This window comes from Sinohyriopsis cumingii, chromosome 3 (genome assembly GCF_028554795.1).
Source record: "Sinohyriopsis cumingii isolate HCF-2022 chromosome 3, ASM2855479v2, whole genome shotgun sequence".
Lineage (NCBI taxonomy): Eukaryota > Metazoa > Mollusca > Bivalvia > Unionida > Unionidae > Sinohyriopsis > Sinohyriopsis cumingii.
The window spans coordinates 33,499,383-33,518,538 of NC_142963.1; the positions used below are offsets into that span (position 1 = coordinate 33,499,383).

Genomic DNA, 19,156 nt, shown 5'->3' on the forward strand with positions numbered 1-19,156 from the left:
ACAATGGGTGGGTCTTTGGAATGTATGTGTTGGTGTTTACATAAAAATAATAAATAGTTGAAATCGTATATCTGTTTTTGCATTCCATCCAAGTTATGTTTATGTACCTCTTCTTTGCAAAAAGTTGAAACTACAAAAATGAATTCATATTTCTTTTCTTCAGTTTTCAGAGACATATCTTGAGGAGCCAGAGCAATTGGACAAACTTAGACGAGGTACATACACTACATAAATCAGTAAGGTATTTTGGTAACACGACTAATGGATATATACTTAATGAGGTATACAGAGGCCACTGCAAGAAACAGGGTACACATATATATCATGGTGTATTCTTGTAGTTAACATTTAGGGGGAAACTTTTCGGAATAAAATATTAATTTTTATGATGATAAAGTTATGGCTTAAGAAACTCTTGAAATAAAGTAGGATCAAATAAGGACATATAGGTAAGTCTGAAAATATGTTAAACACATTCAACGCATTTGAACGATTTTTAAGCGGGAATGTTGAGCAAGTAGTGTAAATCCTGCAAATTCTGCAATCTTGTTCTTAGAATTGTCATTCTCATTATAACAGAACCGATCTTGAAATACCACCTTTTTTGCGAGACAATCATGATCTCTGATAGGTCATAACACTAAGTGATTAACATAACCGTTAATTGAGAATCTGATCAGTTAAAACAGGTGGTCTTTCATAACAGTAGTCGTCCATGAGTGCTTTGCTCTGTTTAGTATTCGATTTACAAATGAAGAGTTTAATATTTAAACTGTATCTCTGTTATTTCATCGAATAATATTTAAAATATCTACTTCGACATCAAACTAATGGCAAAATAATTTATTTTTGCGTTAAAATATTGATGAGTCATTGCCGAATAATATAAATAATCTAGAAAGATCAAAATGGTGGCAGAACCCTAAGTTTACAGTTAAAGTTTCTCTTTTCAAATCAGTACACTGTATCCCACATTGTCTACAATCAGCACTGAGGTAAGAACGTTCTCGACTGTATATGCGTTGACTCTTGATGCTCTAAATCAAATTATAGCTGCTGATTTTATCTTTTGTATCTTTTATCTTTCAATATTTCTTTCCCATTGTTTCACCGATTACGATTCATGCTTTTATCACCTTTGCAAATACACGATATGTGTGATTAAGCTCTTGTTTTCTACGACGTAGTTCGTAGAAAGACAGGAGATGGGAAGGGTAGATTGTTCGTAAATCATCACAAAATCGTCCCAGATTAAGACATTTTTATTAATTGTGCAGAAACAGACTCCAGGACAGGAAGATGTATTTGTTTGATATTAAAAAATTATTAGGTTTGAGCACAAGTACAAATTAATTTTAACTTCTTCCTTGTACGGAGAGGCGTATACTACATTATTATATGTTCCAGAACAGGGCTTCATTATATTCTACTGGCAACATATAGCCATTATGACGTGTCATTCAATCCTCATAAAACACATCTCTCTCTCTCTCTCTCTCTCTCTCTCTCTCTCTCTATATATATATATATATATATATATATATATATATATATATATATATATATATATATATATATATATATATATATAAAGATAGATAGATAGATACAGATATGTATGTATCACAGGTTCAAAAATATAGTGTTCCGAATGGATTCCAATCTTGAAAAGTGTTGATGTGACAGTAGTCTTGAATGTGATAATGTGTTAAGTCTTGATGTTTCGATATATACTCATAATGTCTAAATGACTTCGCAATAATACCAAAAAAGAGATGGTATGCTAAAGTCAATGAACACTGTGTAAGTCCAATGAATAATTCGAATAAATCATCTTAAATAATAATTGAACACAATCAGAAGACTAATTCCAAGATACGTTAAGCTCAGAATAAATAATTCTATCCGTCACTAGCTTTGTATAAAAAAAACAGAAACACCATAAGAAAACCAGATTGAGGGTCATTTTCCCATCAACTTTGTTAACATGATCACTTCTAGAAACTTCCAAGGTCAGAAGGCCACATAAACATATTTACCCAAGTTTTCATAAAGTGAAACCTACAATCATGGAGTTTTATAATGTTATTTACAAAATGACTGCTGCAATCTACAAACATGACCAATAATTAAGCACACAATATAGATATAAATAATTATATAGTAAAAATATATCATTTAGCTTTCTAAAGTATTCCATGTTCTTGCTTCTTGCGATAATAGAGATGATTAATGAACTTAAAAACCTACAAACAGGTGACAGTTAAAATCCACATGAAAACAGGATTGCATGCTATGCTGCTTAGAAATAGCTATGTTCTCCCAAATAATTCCAATTTTTATAAATAGACTGTGTTTTCTACGCTTTGATTGGACATAAACGGTCACGTGATACTGATCTGGAATTTTTTACACTTCGATAAATTCTGCGGACTACTTTTGGTTCCCTATTACCAGATCATTTGATGTGACGTTTTATCTTTAACAACGTTTACACCCTAATAATAATAACAACAAGCTCCCACCCACCCACTCTTGTCATTTCCGGAAAAAAAATGATAAGCCACAGCTTAAAATCGACCATTAGAAGTTAAAACAATGTAATTGCACAGACCTTCCTGCACTCCAACACTGACCCCTTTTGCCGAAGAAGGCATATGGCAGGCTTTAGAGCCAATCTTCGGAAATTATTGCATTTCACCTCGACAACATGTTACAGCAGCGGTTATTAAAGGTCATATGTCAACCAAGGGATATTGCTAAAAATGGATACGATTTTGCTTTTCAAAGATCGAAATGCGTAGAAAGTAACAACGACGTTGCTATAACAACACGTGCCATACGCAAACGTAATTTTCAACAAAAAAAGAAGAAATATTCCTAGTTTAACCGCAATAACCATTTTTAATATATTAAAATATTGATCATAACAGTGTATCACTGGCATGACCCGCAATGACATTCTACCCCGTATCACTGTATAAAAGAATCGAGGAAACTCGGCTATCGAAGATAGGGCTATGTATTCTACCGCAGTTAAGAGGCTAATGAAAGAAAACGTCGATGTACATAAAAGTCAATGTTTTGTTGGTTAAATCTACTGATCTGATGTTAGAAAGGAAGTAAATTGGAATTATAAGGATTAAATGATCATGGTTGGGTATTTATCGATGTGTAAATTTTACCTAATCACTCACAAAGTTTACATAAAGTTCTTCGGACTTTATTTACTTTGTGAGTGATTAGGTAAAATTTACACATCGATAAATACCCAACCATGATCATTTAATCCTATATTATATTCTGTGAGATTTTGTATATATATCATTGACAAAGCCTATATCTGCTTAAGCAAGAGACCCATGTGGGCCTGATATGGTACACCTGGGTAATCAACACAAGTCAGATTGTGGATGCAAATTCACACACATATTGAAAGTCTAGATGAAAACAAAACTTGGAGTAGATCGTTGGTGTTTTGTCTATTAATGTTAGTGCCAATTAATCTTTATATACATATGTATTTCTCAAAATTAAAAGGATAGTCATTTGTCTCCGGACCACTTCCTGTCGCTGGGGACGTAGGCCTACTTTGTACCTTAGAAGCTATTCATGATCCCACCTTTAATGTATACTTACATGTCGTTTCAAGCGGAGTTAATACGACAAGCCATAAAATAATGCACGATCCTTATGATATCATATAAGCAGCACATGTTTCAGACATGGTGGTGCTCTCAACTGGCGAATTTAATGCAATGCTTTCCAAACTTACTTCAGTACATTCAAGAATTACAAATGTAGGAAAGTGTTTATGTATTTTTCATCAAATTAATAATAAACTTGGATACTTTGTACAAGAATTATGTTGTTGTTTTTTTCAAAGACAAAATCGTTGTTGCACTTTTATACGTATGTCAAGAAATTCTGATATTTCAGTATATTTGTTGGTTGTACATAAGAGACGCATTTATTGTCTTTATAAACTTTAATTAAATTCTAGCACGTCTTTTGTCATTAGTAATATCGGTATTGATGATCATTAGGATCGCACAAAACATTTCTGGTCGGACCTAGCCCGTTTTAAGGTACTTTCTTAATGGTTTTCATTCATTTTTGTTGGGAAAGGAGCATGTAGTGTCCTGTATAGATGCATAACACGTTAGCCGACTCAGTCTGTTCTGGGAATTAAACCCAATATGCTAATCAGTTGTCTATTGAAAAGTAGTCGTTCAAAATACAGTTATATATTGCCAAATTATTACCAGCTTAGATTGTTACTTGTTATATCATTATTTTATATTTTTCTTCAGTTTGCACTATAAATCATTTATCATAATCCCTAACGTTTGTTATTTTCTTCAGTCTATAACATTTTCATTTGAATGTATGTATCTTGTATTCAAAAAAAGAGCAAAACAACTTTATGTTCTCAACGTTTTCTGCAAGGGAAGAACTCTAAACCTGTGATTCAAAATAGCTAATTTTCTTGCATTGTTCTAACAAGAAGTCTGTGTCAGTAGGTTTTTTAATAATGAAATATCTTCAAATGCGGGTTGGTTGCATATGCGTCAAAATAGTGGATCCACTCTTCATCCATATTTGATAATAAAGCGGAATCATTTGTCCAATATTGAAATGCCAATGTACCAAGACGCTTTATTTCAATGTTGGTCAAATTGCTGCTCTCTGCTTTCTTTTTGATATAGTTGTGTAACATGATTGTCTTGTTTTACGAAACGGCAGCTACATTTGAGAAAGGAAACAGCATCATTTTATAAGTCTAAAACGCGCTCAGATTAGGATAATTTCAGTCAAATTTAATCAAATTCTCTTAAATGGTGTTGCAGATATTTGTAATATCTTTTCATTAACAACACCCATATTTGATGATAGATTGGCGTTATTTGTGTAAGAATGACAGCCCTTCATATCAGAATTCGTTATATAACATTCAGTCAAGTTTCCTTATTTAATAACATCAGTCATATTTTACTGCGAACGTGCATTGGTTTTAAATACATTTTAAAACTTCCTGTGACCAGAATTAATTGTCTTATTTGGCCAATTTCCGTTTATGATTTTGTCATAAGAAGCAGTTTCAAGTTTGGTCTATTTTTATTATTTATATTATTTCATATTTCTTGGTGGGTTGATATCATCGACACAGTTTTGAAATCCTTTGTCGCCGGCTGCTTTCTGTCACATACTCAAATTTTCTTGAGCGTTGTTTTGGGGAAAAGAATTCGTGTTTACTTGGGGTGACAGGGTGGGGGCGAATCGGCAGCACATGTTTACAATATAACGTATTATATGCTAATATGCTTTCTGTCTGTGTGTATGTGTGATTTAGATTTTTAACGTAGCCTTAATAATTTTCCAGTCACATCGCTACGATGTCTGCAGTGTGACAGTTTCTAGTGATGTCTAGCACTGGTGCATCATGCCGCAGACATGTATCATGATATTCTCCAGTCACATTATCCTGACACCAGGCCGACCAGTCCTAACACTAAACTCTTAATGCTGAGCGCCAAGCGAGGCAGCTGTTCGCACCATTTTTAGAAGTCTTTGGGATGACTCGGCCGGGGTTCGAACCCACGACCTCCAGCATCCGGGGCGGACGCTCTAACCGCTAGGCTACTGCTTTCTGTTAAACTGAATTGAATTCAGTTGTGCGTTGTGTGAGGAAAAAGTCGATTTAAGGTTTCTACTTTCAATTACGTCTTCCAAATTTGATGGCGGACCAGCGTCATTGGAACATGTCTTGAATATAATTGTTCCACGATACTTTCTTTCAGGTCAGGTTAAATTCCTTTGAGCGGTTTTTGATGAGAAGTCGTGTAAAGGTTTTGCTATATTAGGTATAGCCATATTTGATAATTGATCGGCATAACTTGAGCAAAACTTTATGTCAAATTGCTTTCTGTTAGCTATGGTAAAATGCTTTTGATCGGAAAGTTGTTTAAAGGTTTTTTTTTTAAGTAACGGTTGAGAAACGTGACGACTAATTGGCATCATCGCAGTCAGTTAGAAAAAGCCTCATGTTAGGATGCAGCAGCAGAGGGGGCGAATCCTACAAAATACTTTTCCGAGATAACCCTTCCACTGAAACTTTTCCCGATAGAGGGCTTATTTCGACGAAATAACACTTTTATTCAGAAAACGAGACAAAAAAAAAATGTCCCTGAAAATGCTTTGTATTTCCGCTGATATAACGCGAGTTACTTCAATAAATCCGACTCGTATCCGACATAATTTCCACGGTGAGGTATCATCGAAAAATCAGGTGTAGTTTGCCCCCCCCTCTGCTGCTCTACGAAGACGAAGATTTCCAAGAAAACATTTTTATGTCGCAAATAGTGTATCAAGGCCGACGCGGTATCGTGTACGCGGGTCGTGTAAATTTATTGTCACAAATCCGTGCTGGTTTCTTTGAGCGCGACTAAAGAAATTCTTAAACTTATTAATATCCATATCGCCGCTACACCAGGTTTGATGAATATTTCTCAGCGTGTGAACATCAACTCCATTAAACACCGCAAGAAGATTACAGTTATCCCTGATTACTTTTGGAATTTGTGTATAACGCTGAGTAACATAAATCACATCAGTGTTTTTATGACGACCTCGTGAAAATATTCTTGCAGGATTTTTTTGCTTGTCCAGCATCACATCATCATACACTACTAGGTTATTTATTTCCCCGTTAAGGTCTTCCACGGACGGAGCTTCTTCAATATCAGTTATAAATTCAACAACATCCTCGCCGTCTTCACTCAGCGCTTTTGCACTCTCATTAAAATCTTTTATAACATCATAACAACGTTGATCATCCACAGACGGAGCTATCAAGTATAGTTTGTCCCATTTCATCCACTTCATTATCATGTTCAGTAGCAGTTGCGTTTTACCTGATCCTGACGGTCCTATGATGATCATTCTGATAGAATTTGGTAGCGCGGAATTATGCTTGACTGGTTCTTTCCTTCGCGTCGCAGAAAAATCAGTGATCTCCATTTGTATATAAGGAATAATAATTATGGATCTATATTGTGTGAAGTGTAAGGCACAAACCCCTACGAATGATCTAACAACCATTACAACAAAAAATAACAGACAAGCACTTTCTGGTAAGTGTGCGCGATGTGGCACAAAAAAATTTAGATTTCAAAAAAAAAGCCTGACAAAGTCAGCGGAGGTGACATCGCAGCAACCCTCGGACGACTTCCAGGTACCCCTTGGGCTAAATATCCCGGAGAAAAACATCTCCCAGGATACAATTACTGCGGTCCAGGGACACGACTAGATATCAGACTTGATGAACAATCTAAACCAAAACCGGGAGAGTATCCGATAAACGCTATCGACGCAGCGTGTCACATGCATGATGTTGCTTATCGAAGTAAAGATCTGCAAGACAGGCATATCGCGGATGTGAAATTAATTCATGCACTAAGCGCCATAAAAAATAAATCATTTAAGGAGTCACTCGCTAATTGGTTAATAAGATCAGCGATGAAATCTAAATTAGCATTAGGCGCTGGATAATTAATAACAATGGAAGCGATTTATTATTCCCCGGCCGGATACTGGAGAGGTAATGCAGCAATTAATAAACTCGCCAACGCGGCATCAGTAACACGCGAGGTTGCCAAAAAATGGCTGTCAAAACAAGCAATATGGCAAATCTACTTACCACCACCTCGACAAATCAATTTTGCACATTTTGATGTTAGTACCCCCAATGAAGTTCATCAGGCTGACATACTATTCCTGCCTCATGATACTGTCCGTAGAAAAACATACAAATACGCGCTAACAGTAGTTGATGTTGCTAGTAGATACAAAGAAGCAGAACCGTTAGCGACTAAAACAGCCGCTGAAGTTGCTTCTGCGTTTAAACGAATTTATCAGCGAGGACCTCTAAGCTGGCCTCGATTATTACAAGTTGATCCTGGCAAGGAATTTCAGGGCGCGGTATCATCACTGACAAAGCAGCATAACGTTACCATACGACGAGGACATACTGAAATTCATCGGGATCAGGCAATTGTTGAGCGATTTAATAGAACACTCGCTGAGAGATTATTCGGATACCAGTACGCGAGGGAATTCATTTACGATACGAGATCTCGTGAATGGGTTGCAAGACTGCCAAACGTGATAGCCGCACTGAATAATGAAATTACCAGAACAACAAACATGAGACCTGTAAATGCAATCACAAAAAAATATATACCCCGCGTCAGTGAACGTGTTTCAACGCAGCCAACGACGCTAGCGTCCCCGTTGCTGGGTAATGTCACCGTTAGGTATTTATACGAACCAGGCGAACTAGAAGGAGGAAAAAAAAGAGCAACCGATCCCACATGGAGCGTTACAACACATAAGATATCCAGCATAACCAGATCAACTGGGAGAAACGCAATCTACAGATTAGATTCGACTGCTCCTCAGCGTGGATTCACACGCGAGCAACTTCAGGTGATTCCCACGGATACACAATTACCACCTCGATCACTTAAATAACTGCAGCAACACCTCTGCGTCGATTACACTCAAGACAGGTCAGCATTACATTTTCACGCGTATGACCGAGATTGCTGTCTATTCTATCCACGGTAAATTGTCTTGGGTCGTTTTTCGGATACTGCCACAGCAATAAACAATTACAACTCGCACAGTGATTATTCTGACGCTCACGTAACGACAACACAGCGTTGATATCCAGGTTAAACTCTCTATTATTTTTCTTGTCACTTTGTCGGTAACTGTCTAATTTTTTTCTTATTTGATCTTTTTGCGTTAACTCAACAACGGCTGACTTCGTTGACGTATCTAATACAATTCTTCGTAACTGAGCCATCTTTCTTACTCTGGACACGGCTAAATAAACTAAATTTGACCATTCGATGCGGTCATCAACGATCCAAACAGTTGTATCAGAAATAGTTAATCCTTGTGCTGAATGAATCGTCATAGCATATCCTAGTGTCCACGGTGATTTATTTATTGCTAATGCATCTTCGACCGCATCGACGTTAACTGTTACTATATCATTCAATACTAAATTTTGTTTCTCTGGTTTTCCGGGAATATCAACATCAATATTCTGCAATCGTGTATCATCTGGTCTATAACATAACGGCACTTCCAACGTTGGAAATTTCTGCCGCTGTAACTGAAATAGTCGCCGCTGAAGTGTATCTCTGACTGATTTTCTACTTGCAACAATTAAATCATCTGGTTTCCACGCCGTTAAAAAGTTATCAAATGAAGTCTCTGGAATTATTTCACGCATTATTTCACATTGGACTTTATTGGTTTGTAGCCTAATTAGTTTTTTAAACTCCTTTAATGTGTCATCAAGCGCTCTGATGTCATCACGCATTTCCTCGTAATAATCAACAAACCCTCGTAACCATTCGTGGGGAGATTCGCCGACAAATGGTGGTGGTTGACCATGATCGCCGCACATCACAACTGCGGTATTTTTCGTTAACAACCACGTCAGGAACCGTTGTAATGTATCCAGCGGCACAGTGTCTATTTCATCCCAGATGATTTTCTCCGGGATATACTTCGTTCCCATTCGCGTAGGAGTCCATGTACCGCCGCTGTATTTGAAAAAGCCGTGATAAGTGCAGGCCTTTACTCCGCGTTGTATCATTTCTCTGGCAAGTCTGTGTGTTGGTGTTAGCACGACCAAATCAGAACCGCGAAATAGTTCGATTGCACGAGTTGTCTTACCACAGCCTCCAGGTCCGTTCAAATAAACTGTTCTGTGTCTAGCAATTGGATCGTACACAGAAGGCAACGACAAAGTTGTCCACGACAAGGTTGTTGATTTACGATATTCATCTTTAATTTCAACATCAGCTGATTCACAGTACGCGTGCAACTCTTCCTTTTTTACTCGCCATGTTCCCCATTGATCATCCGATGTTGGTAAATCTAACGCTGTTAAATCGTCTTCGTTAATATAAAACGAATCTGTTGCAACCCTTACCGCGAAGGGAACTCTATTCACCATCGACAATAAATTTATAGAAACATAAGCCAGCATAGAGGATCTCAAATGAGTGTACTGAGCTGAATCACCGTCGATATAACTAACAACTGTTCCTAATCGTTTTCCAGGCATCCCCGGCAATGATATTATTATATCCTCGCGGCTACAAAATGTATCTTTCGCAGTAGTATCAGCGATAATGAAATTTAATTCTTCTTCATCCATAATTAATCGACTGTGATGTCGTTTATGATCATATGCTCCACCTTGAGTAAATTTACCTATCAATCTTCGGCCGAGATCTTTACAGTTGCGCTCATCATGTTTATACGCCAGTGTGCGTAATTCTTCTTCAGACGCTGTAGGATAATTTAATTTTAAGTCAGAATAACACGCAGTATCAGTTGGAGTTGGTAACCAAACTGAGGTTTGTTTTGAGTAACAAATAATCCCCTCACTGACAACAACAGATGTTAGTATTGTTTTGTCAACCATAAACCGCAACAACGGAAACGGCACCCACTTCCTTTCGTGGAAATGTCTGCCAAACCAAGCATAATTAATAGGATGTAACCGTGTTGCAAATTCGAACGATTCCACGCGAGCAAATCCAGTCAGGTCAAAATCAGGTAAAGGTCCGTTAATAGCTACTCTTGTCATTAAATTTGTGGGATGTCCAAATCGTTTAAAGTATTCAGCGCATTCGCCATAGCCAAGAAAACTTCCTGGATAGCACGCAATCATATCCACCGATACCATATTATCACTAACAAATACACTATTCCATAAACCGCCGTGTCCGTATTCGATGCAACTCTGCTGAACATTCTCGAGAAAACTCTTCATGGTTGGTTTCCAATTATTTTTTTGTCGTGCTATATGTGCGGCAACACTTGGAACAGTAAAACAATTAGTTAGTAATTGATCAACTTGCTCAGTTGAATATTTTTCTGTGAGCGCTTTCATTTCATTTTGTAACTCCGCAGTTCTATATATTTCTCCGTTCGGGGTCACGAACTGGTCATAATCACCAACTTCAGAACTTCTAAACAACCATACCGATACCGGATCGGTTTTACTCATTTGATAAATACAATCAAACATACCCGCGGAATAATACCTTATAACACGATCGCGTGGAAATATTTTAACTGATTCCGTCCAGGCGTGGCTGTTATGATCAATAATTGTTATTGAAGCTCCACTACGGTTGTATTTCGATTTATACAATTCCTCGCCTGTTAGTGATAATACCGTTATAGGAAATCTTAATAATTTTTCTAGCGCGGCAACATCCTTAATTGTGGCCCCTACATCTTTGACTCGATTAGCCCATGTTGTTATTTTATTTTTTCTGATCTCAGTTAGACCATTTCCACGTGCTGCGTTTTTAAAATGTTCCATTACTCGCTCAGCTACACAATTTAACACCACTGATGTTTTCATTGGCGTGAGTTTATCTACACTTGGTTTCTTTATCGGATATATTCCGTAAACGACTGCAGTTACTGGATACGATCTGGCGTAATACGGTATATCAACCCCCGTCAACATTCCTGGTCTAGAATTATTGCTCAACAAAATAGTTTTCCTTTTAATGTCAAGGATAGGATCATTTTTATCACGGATAATCCACGTGTCATCGTCGTTTTCGTTGACCACTTTGACAATAAATTTTATCTGTATGAAATATCTTCTATCGTCGAGATACCCAATTATGTTACGCGCGATTGTATCGTTCATGGTAGCATCAATGATAACGCTCGCGTCGGGGATAATTTTATATGTCGACCACACATGTGCGGCACCATCACGACGAAACTCTTCCTTGGCATTCTTGATAACACCAAGCAGTTCCTTTAACTCTCTTCGTCGACGATCAGTGGTTAACCGGTCAAGATCGAATCGACCGCCTGCGGGTTTTATTCTGGATAGTCTTTCAAAACTCATTATTATAATTAAGACAAGTATTTAAATAGACAAAAATATTATATATAATGAACGGAAACTCAAAGAGTTTCTCCGGCGATGCTAGCATCGCTCATGCAAAACATTTCTCATGCAAGTGGATCAAACTAAATTCATCAGAGCCGTGTAACAGACGTTGCAGAGGCGAATACTGTGGACAACATGCTCAACAGGTCCGCGGTGGGAGTCTAGGACCGATACCGTGTATCAGATGCGGCATTGGAGTACGAGGAAAAACGCAATTATGTTCAGCGTGTGGGGGAAAACGCTATCGAGAACTAAAACGGTATTATGATAAAAAAAATCCAGCCTCGAACACTCTCTCGGAGCGTGATTACATAAATAAGTTTTCAGGCAAATTATGAATTAGACAAATGATTTGCTTATAGTATAATGAATCAAGAATTCGTCCCCGAACAAGAATTTGTTCCACATCCAACTATTCCAAATTATGAGGCAAACCGAGATGGCATAGTGAGAAACTACAGGCTGAGGAAACAAGTTGGTACAGTTGATAATTCTGGTTATTTAAGATTTACTGCCACGTGCTCAAAGAGGTATTTATGTCATCGTTTTATTTACGAATGTTTCTTTGGAGTGATCCCTAAGGGTTTTGTCATTGATCACATTAACGGTAACATACTTGATAACTCTATAAACAATCTTCGCGTGGTCACTCAGAGCAAGAACTGCCTACTGGGTAACACAGGGCGTTGTAAAACAGTTGCAAGAAGAGCTATTAAATCTATAAACGCAATTACAGGTGAAGAAATTGTATTCCAGTCAATAAACGCCGCCGGTAGGTATTTCGGTATTTGTTCACCTGTTGTACAGCGTGTCGCAGATGGGATCTACAAAACAGCATTTTCAAAGAAGCTCAAACAGAAGATTTCATTCTGTTATATAACTCTTATCGCTGACACAAACGACGATAACTCCTCCGAGAGTGTGTAACGCTTTGCAGAGTTGTCGTTGGGTCAGAGGATTTGCTCCCCCTAAGAAAGCCACCTTGATAAAATATTTTATCGAGTTCATAACATGTAATCATTTATTTACCGTAGAATATATATTTTTTTACAAACAATATCCTCGTTTTACTGAATATATCCGACTGTTTTGCTCTTCTGTGCTTGTTATATGACCGCGCTTAAGAAAACATACAATTAAAATATTTTAAACAAGTCCCGCCCACTGCTAGAGCGAATTTCCAACTCGCAAGTAACAGTTGGGTTATATACGAAATCGCTCCCTAAGACCTTTGGGTCGATCGAAAGTCAGCAGCGCAAGCAAAACCATAAATTAAATCCGCCAATGGCGGGTGTCTTTTGTGCACCATCCAATGGTCGATTCAATGGATGGTTTTGCTCTGCTGCTGATCGTAGAAAATGACCCACCTGTGTATGTTTGTGTCGTCATAGGATAAGGTCTTAGGATAAGATTACATGTTCATTGTGCCTTTGCCTGCTATGACACTCGAATCAGAGGTTAAAGGTTGTTCTGTGTTGTATCGTCCCCCCCGAGCTTCTAGACCGTTATTTGACGATCTAGAAGTTCCTCATGGGGTGAGTGACCCCCAAAAATAAACAGATAGATGGATGCATAAAGCTCTACGTCACCTGGGTGCCCACCAATAGAAACATTCAGAAAGAGTGTTGGCCAAAAATAAACGGTAACATGAGGTGCCTAAGGGAAAAATCACAACACGAAGGTCTAATATAAGACAAAGAAAAAAAAATCCTAACAAAGGACTCATGAAAGAACCGTAGGCCGGTGAAGAGTACCCAGTAAGTGATAACCGCTCATCATCTATCTGTTTATTTTTGTTTTTGGTGATGCTAGCACGAGAAACTCTTCGAGTTTCCACGCTCATGCAAAGCATTTTTCATGCATTTAAAAATATAAAAATATATAATAATATGAATCACGAAAATATAAATACCATACTTGTTGAAATTAAAGAATTACAACAGCGAGGTTTTAATATTTTACTAGACACTGAAACAATTATGTCAGATTTTGAATCCTTGAATGAGCTATCACAATCGGGGAAGAACAATCTCCCTGCCAGATATAGGTTCATTAAGGGTTTGCAAGATCGCATTTACAGATCACTTGCCGGGATAACTGAAAATCAGGTATCTGAATTTATTCCACTGTGCCGTGCAGTTGAGAAGATTCGTCTTGTATTGTCAAGCGAGTATGAGACTCGAAAATTAATTAGCACCAGGGTGAGACGGTTAAAAGGTTATATAAAGAATCTAGACACGGAAATGCCTTGCATTTCTGACGAAAATACTAGTATTTGTGACTACGAGGCCGACAAGGAAGTATAAACCGCATAGCGTGTGACTCACAGCACAAAGTGAAAGTAGAACCTGAGAAACGCTAGCCCCCCGCTTGGAGTGTAAAGCACATTTCCACGGTAAAAAAAAAGTGTATTATTTTTTTTTGCCCGAGCGTGGAAACTCGAAGAGTTTCTCATGCTAGCATCGCCAGAAACTCAAAGCATTTCTCTGGAAGTCCAAAGGACTTCTCAAGGGCGTTTTCAGAGTGTGTGAAACGCATAGCGTTTTCCACACAAAGAGTTTTCGAAATGTTTTACATGAGAAGTCCTTAGACTTCCAGGATTTGCTTAAGCGTTTCAACATCAATACAACAATGAGAATAGTTCATAATCTGTTCTCGTTGACACCAAGCTGTGATCATATGATTTTGCTGTAGCTGTGTTAATTGTGACGACGTTAACAAGAAGTCTTCGTCACCATACACGTCAACGATTATTTTAACGGGGAAATACTGTCCCGAGAAACTCCTTGAGTTTCCAGAAACGCTAGCGTTTCCAAATGCGGTTTTTATTGCCTCGTGAAGAATTTGCTTATCATGAATATGAACTCGTGCGTGAATGTATTCACACATTATATACAACTGTTTTTTTTTAAATGCGTGAGCGATGCTAGCATCGCCAGAGAAACGCTATGCGTGGAAACTCTTCCAGAAATGCTTTGCATTTCCAATTTGGAAACTCGAAGAGTTTCAGGACTTCACCAGTAAGTTCACGGAGACAGTCTCGCCACGCAGGTCCAACAAATGCCCCCGTTGGTCGGTGAGTTTAAAATTTATCGTTGACAACCACGGATTATTACACCGCAGATAGACCACATTGATTGGTTCTTGCACAATCAGAAAACCGGGGGGGTCTTTTGGTGTGAACGTATACAGAATAAACCCCTGCGTCGCCGTCGTAGTATCTGATGCGCTGTAGCTACCGTCGATGACGTCACATACAAGATTGACCGCAATAACATCTGTGATATTTACGATCCCGGGTGAGATGTGTCTGCCATCGGATGCTGTACTGTTGTCGTGTCTTAAAATAACAGGTTGTGGTTTTGTTCGCGTGTACGTGGCAGAAATATCTTCGAAAGATTCCGCGATGAGATCCTGGACTGATTTTCGTAGCGCAGGTGCGTTATACCCAGGAAATTTAAAACTAGGAATATCCTTCACGGGAATACCATATCGGGTTGCAAATTCTAATCTAGTTTGCTGTCCATATTCCCCCAAGACATTCCGAGGATCCTCCTTAAACGCATCCGGATCCCCGAGATCCAACAACAACTGAATTATTTTTAGATTTATGATTTCCATCGCGGATGCGAGTTTGTTTAGTTTTTCTATGGTTGTGATAATTTTATCGCGAGAACTGCTTGCAGTTCCAGGACTTGTCGTATCGGAAATATAATCTTGAAAATATCCCCGCAACAATTGTAGCTGTTGCTGATGTTCGGTCTTGATCGGAATAAAAAATTTAGATTCTATATCATCAAATTTGTAATTATCTGCAATGGGAGTTCCATCATCACGTGAAACCGTGATCATCCAAAAATTAAATATATCATCTGGCGGCCTAAGAATTCCTTTTCTTTTTGATAGTAATCTATCTGCAAGGGAAAAATAATTGCTGTACGCGAGGTCGTGTATTTCTTCCTTGGTGGTCATAAAATCCGATTTTTTAGGTTTTGGTGGACCCGGTTCGACCTCGGGTCGTTTTTGTGGCCATCCTAATACGGTCCGAATTGAGCTGTTATAAATATCCACGGCGTATCCCGGTGTTGAGATTTCAATGACCGCAGACAGCGTTGGTTCATGAGCTGTTATAGATATTTTGGCGTCCTTGCCGGTGATTCGTTTTATTTGGCGTTGTATCTCATTGTTGATTTCTTCGATCTGATAACTCCCAGTGGGTAGCGTAATTGTATCCCAGTCGAATTCGTCAGAGTCGGCTTTGCTTTTCCACGAAAACACAAACGAATTATTTGGCTGCTGACCGCCAAATGATTCCGCTCTGACATTAGGCCAGCTGTGATACGCACTGAGCTTCGACAACGCGATTTCGTTCACGGCAATTGGAGTTCGAAAATTAATGCTGAATTCTGGTGTCGTCGAGGACACTGAGATCATTGTGGTCCTTACCGGTGTTGTGTTTGTGACTATTTGCTGAAGCAGTTCTTGTGGCGTTGCCATCAGTGATATTATTTATTTGTTTAGTTTTCAAATAGTCATTGTACGCATCTGACATTAGTTTGAATTCAGAATCTGATATCAACGCGGCGTCGCTGGATTGCGCGTCTAACGATGATGATATCAGCGATGATAATTTCTGATATGCGGTCGTGGCTGTATTTAATTTTGTCGTGTAATCGTGTAATTTTGTGACCGCGCACGAGGATATTTTTTTTGCTATGATGCCGAAAACTCCTGCCGTGGTTGTGGTCGCACAAACAGAGATCGTGGCGGCGACTGCAATTACCGGAGTGACCGCTGATAGTATTACTCCCGCGGATGCAACAACGGCAGATACTGAATAAACCGCGATGTCTAACACTGTTATGCGGCGCTTGTATTTTTTTACTTTTTGACTGGTTACTTCGATGACAGTTTTTAACTCAGATTGCCACTCACGGACTTGATTGTATCGATATTGTTGAGCATCTGGCGTCGTTGACATTTATTTAAAAATCGCTGCCGATTTTCAATTACGCGGTAACCAATTGAGGTGTTGAAGCGACGAATTCCAAACACCACCAGTAAGATGTTGCTGTTAAACTATCGTCCTCGGCTTCAAGCATAAATGTTTCCTCGGTTCCGCTGTTTAGTATTACGGTTACAACCCCGGAATACTTATCGGTGGAATGTCTCCAAGGATATGTTGTGAAGATTTCAAATTTAGCGGCTGAAAACACAGACAACCTGTAAACACCGGTGGCTGTTGCTGTATATTTGATAGTGCTATTTTGTCGTGACCATGTTGCGAATCCCGATGATACCGTGAATACGATGTTGGTGATATGCCCGGGAGTAACTCCAGTGGGGACTTTAATCAGACTGGTTTTGTTAACGATCTCAGGAATACCCGATACGATATTCTGCTGTGTTTGTTTGATCGTGTCAATGTTGGTTTTGATTTCAGAAAGCTTCATATCGACGACTGGAGGAGGCCCAAAGAACTTATCCACGGTTTCACTACTTTTTTGAAGGTTTCTTTGGAGTCTTTTAAACCCGTTCACGTGAACATCATACTCTGACCGCAACGTGGCTAGTTTATCATCAACGGTGTCTACGTATTGTTTATTTGCGGCATCTTCGAGACCTTCCGGATTTTTTAGAACGGTTATTTTGTTTCCATTCATGCTAAGTTCGCCTGTCATCGTGTCACCGGCTTTTTTCACACATTTATCAACACCTTTATCAATACTGTCTTTGATGCTTGCGATTGATATGTTCGAGTCCTTGATCCGGCCGCCATCACTAAATGCAACGAAGTTATCCTTGGTAGCTCCAAGAACTTTGCGAATTATATCATTCCACTTAATGTTGCTCGTTCTTAGTTTTCCCTGCTTGTCCTGAAAAATAGCAACTTCATCTGGGTCAACTCCAGCTATATTCAAAAGATTATCGACTTCATCTCGGGTCGCATATTTTGAGAGATCAGCATCTGTGCTTGGTTTGACTTTTCTTGTGAAAGGTCTTCCGTAAATATCCACCATTATTCTTATTGCTGTTTTTCAAATGCGAGCATGAAAATGCTAAGCATTTCTCGATGCGGTATATTCATACACTACTCGATGCGGAGACGTTGCTGGATTTCTTGAGATTGCATCAAGAACATTTAAAACCTCGTTTCCACAAATGGGCGGATCAACTAATGTTTGTGTTGGTAGCGTCGACTGCCACACTGGAATATTAAAAAATCTGCTGTTGAGAGTGCGAGGCACTCCGCGGACATACCTGAGAAACTCAGTTGGCGGTGCTAAACCGTACGAATCGAAATAGATAATTCCACGTGGATCGATCGCGTAAGCAACCCAGTGAGTTCCAGGACCATCTTTGTTGTCGAGATTGATAATGCCAGTTTCTGGATTATTCGGCCGCGTCGGTAATTGATCTCGCATAAATACTCCTCTGAAATGTTTTATACGCAATTTTTTAACAGCATCGAGTAAATCAAAATTGCTCAACGGCGTTAGAATTTTTTTGGATACCATGATGGTGGAGTTCCTGGTAGTCTTAGCCCTGATCCGCGAGCGGATCTCCCCTTTTTTTTCTTATACCCGTTTCCGGTTGCCTTCTTTAGTGCCATTCCAGCTGCGGTTCCAACTGCACCTAACGCTGCAGCTTTTGCCGCTGCGCCAAGTAATCCTGGAATTGCAGCAGCTAGTATTGGGATGAGGGGAAATATTCCACCGGTTTTAGTCATGTCCTTGATAGCTGCAGCAGAGAAATCAAGGCGGATACCGGTTTTTGCTGTTAGTGCCTTATTAAAATGTTTAATCTGAGTATTAGTCAACGACAGCTTGTTTGGACCACCAGTAATCTGATCTCGTTTTAGTGTTATTGATGTCCCGCACGTGCTTGCGTTCTTTGATTGCAATTTCTTCGTTTGACCGGAAGTCAAGGTGACATTAACATGACTGTATGACATTATATCCTAAGTTTGATTTTAATTGCGTTACATATTCTCGATTGGAGCGTCGATGACCCTCATTCGTCCGCCAACACCTTCAAGCAGCATTGCTTTATCGGAGAGTATGACAGCGATCGCTCTAAAACCAGCAGGCGGGCCGAGGGGAAACTCACCTACACGAGCTTTGAAGTGTATATCAACGACAGATT

General features: G+C 38.9%; 1 protein-coding gene across 2 annotated transcripts in view; it reads left to right on the forward strand.

Moving 5' to 3' along the window:
- LOC149802659 (glutathione S-transferase 3-like) overlaps positions 1 to 19,156 on the forward strand; it is a 75,363-nt gene that overhangs the window by 11,708 nt on the left and 44,499 nt on the right. For both annotated transcript variants that reach the window (XM_089952023.1, XM_089952024.1), the window contains exon 2: positions 164 to 215. In XM_089952023.1, the coding sequence (XP_089808149.1) occupies positions 164 to 215 (52 nt within the window). The remainder of the gene's footprint in view (positions 1 to 163; positions 216 to 19,156) is intronic.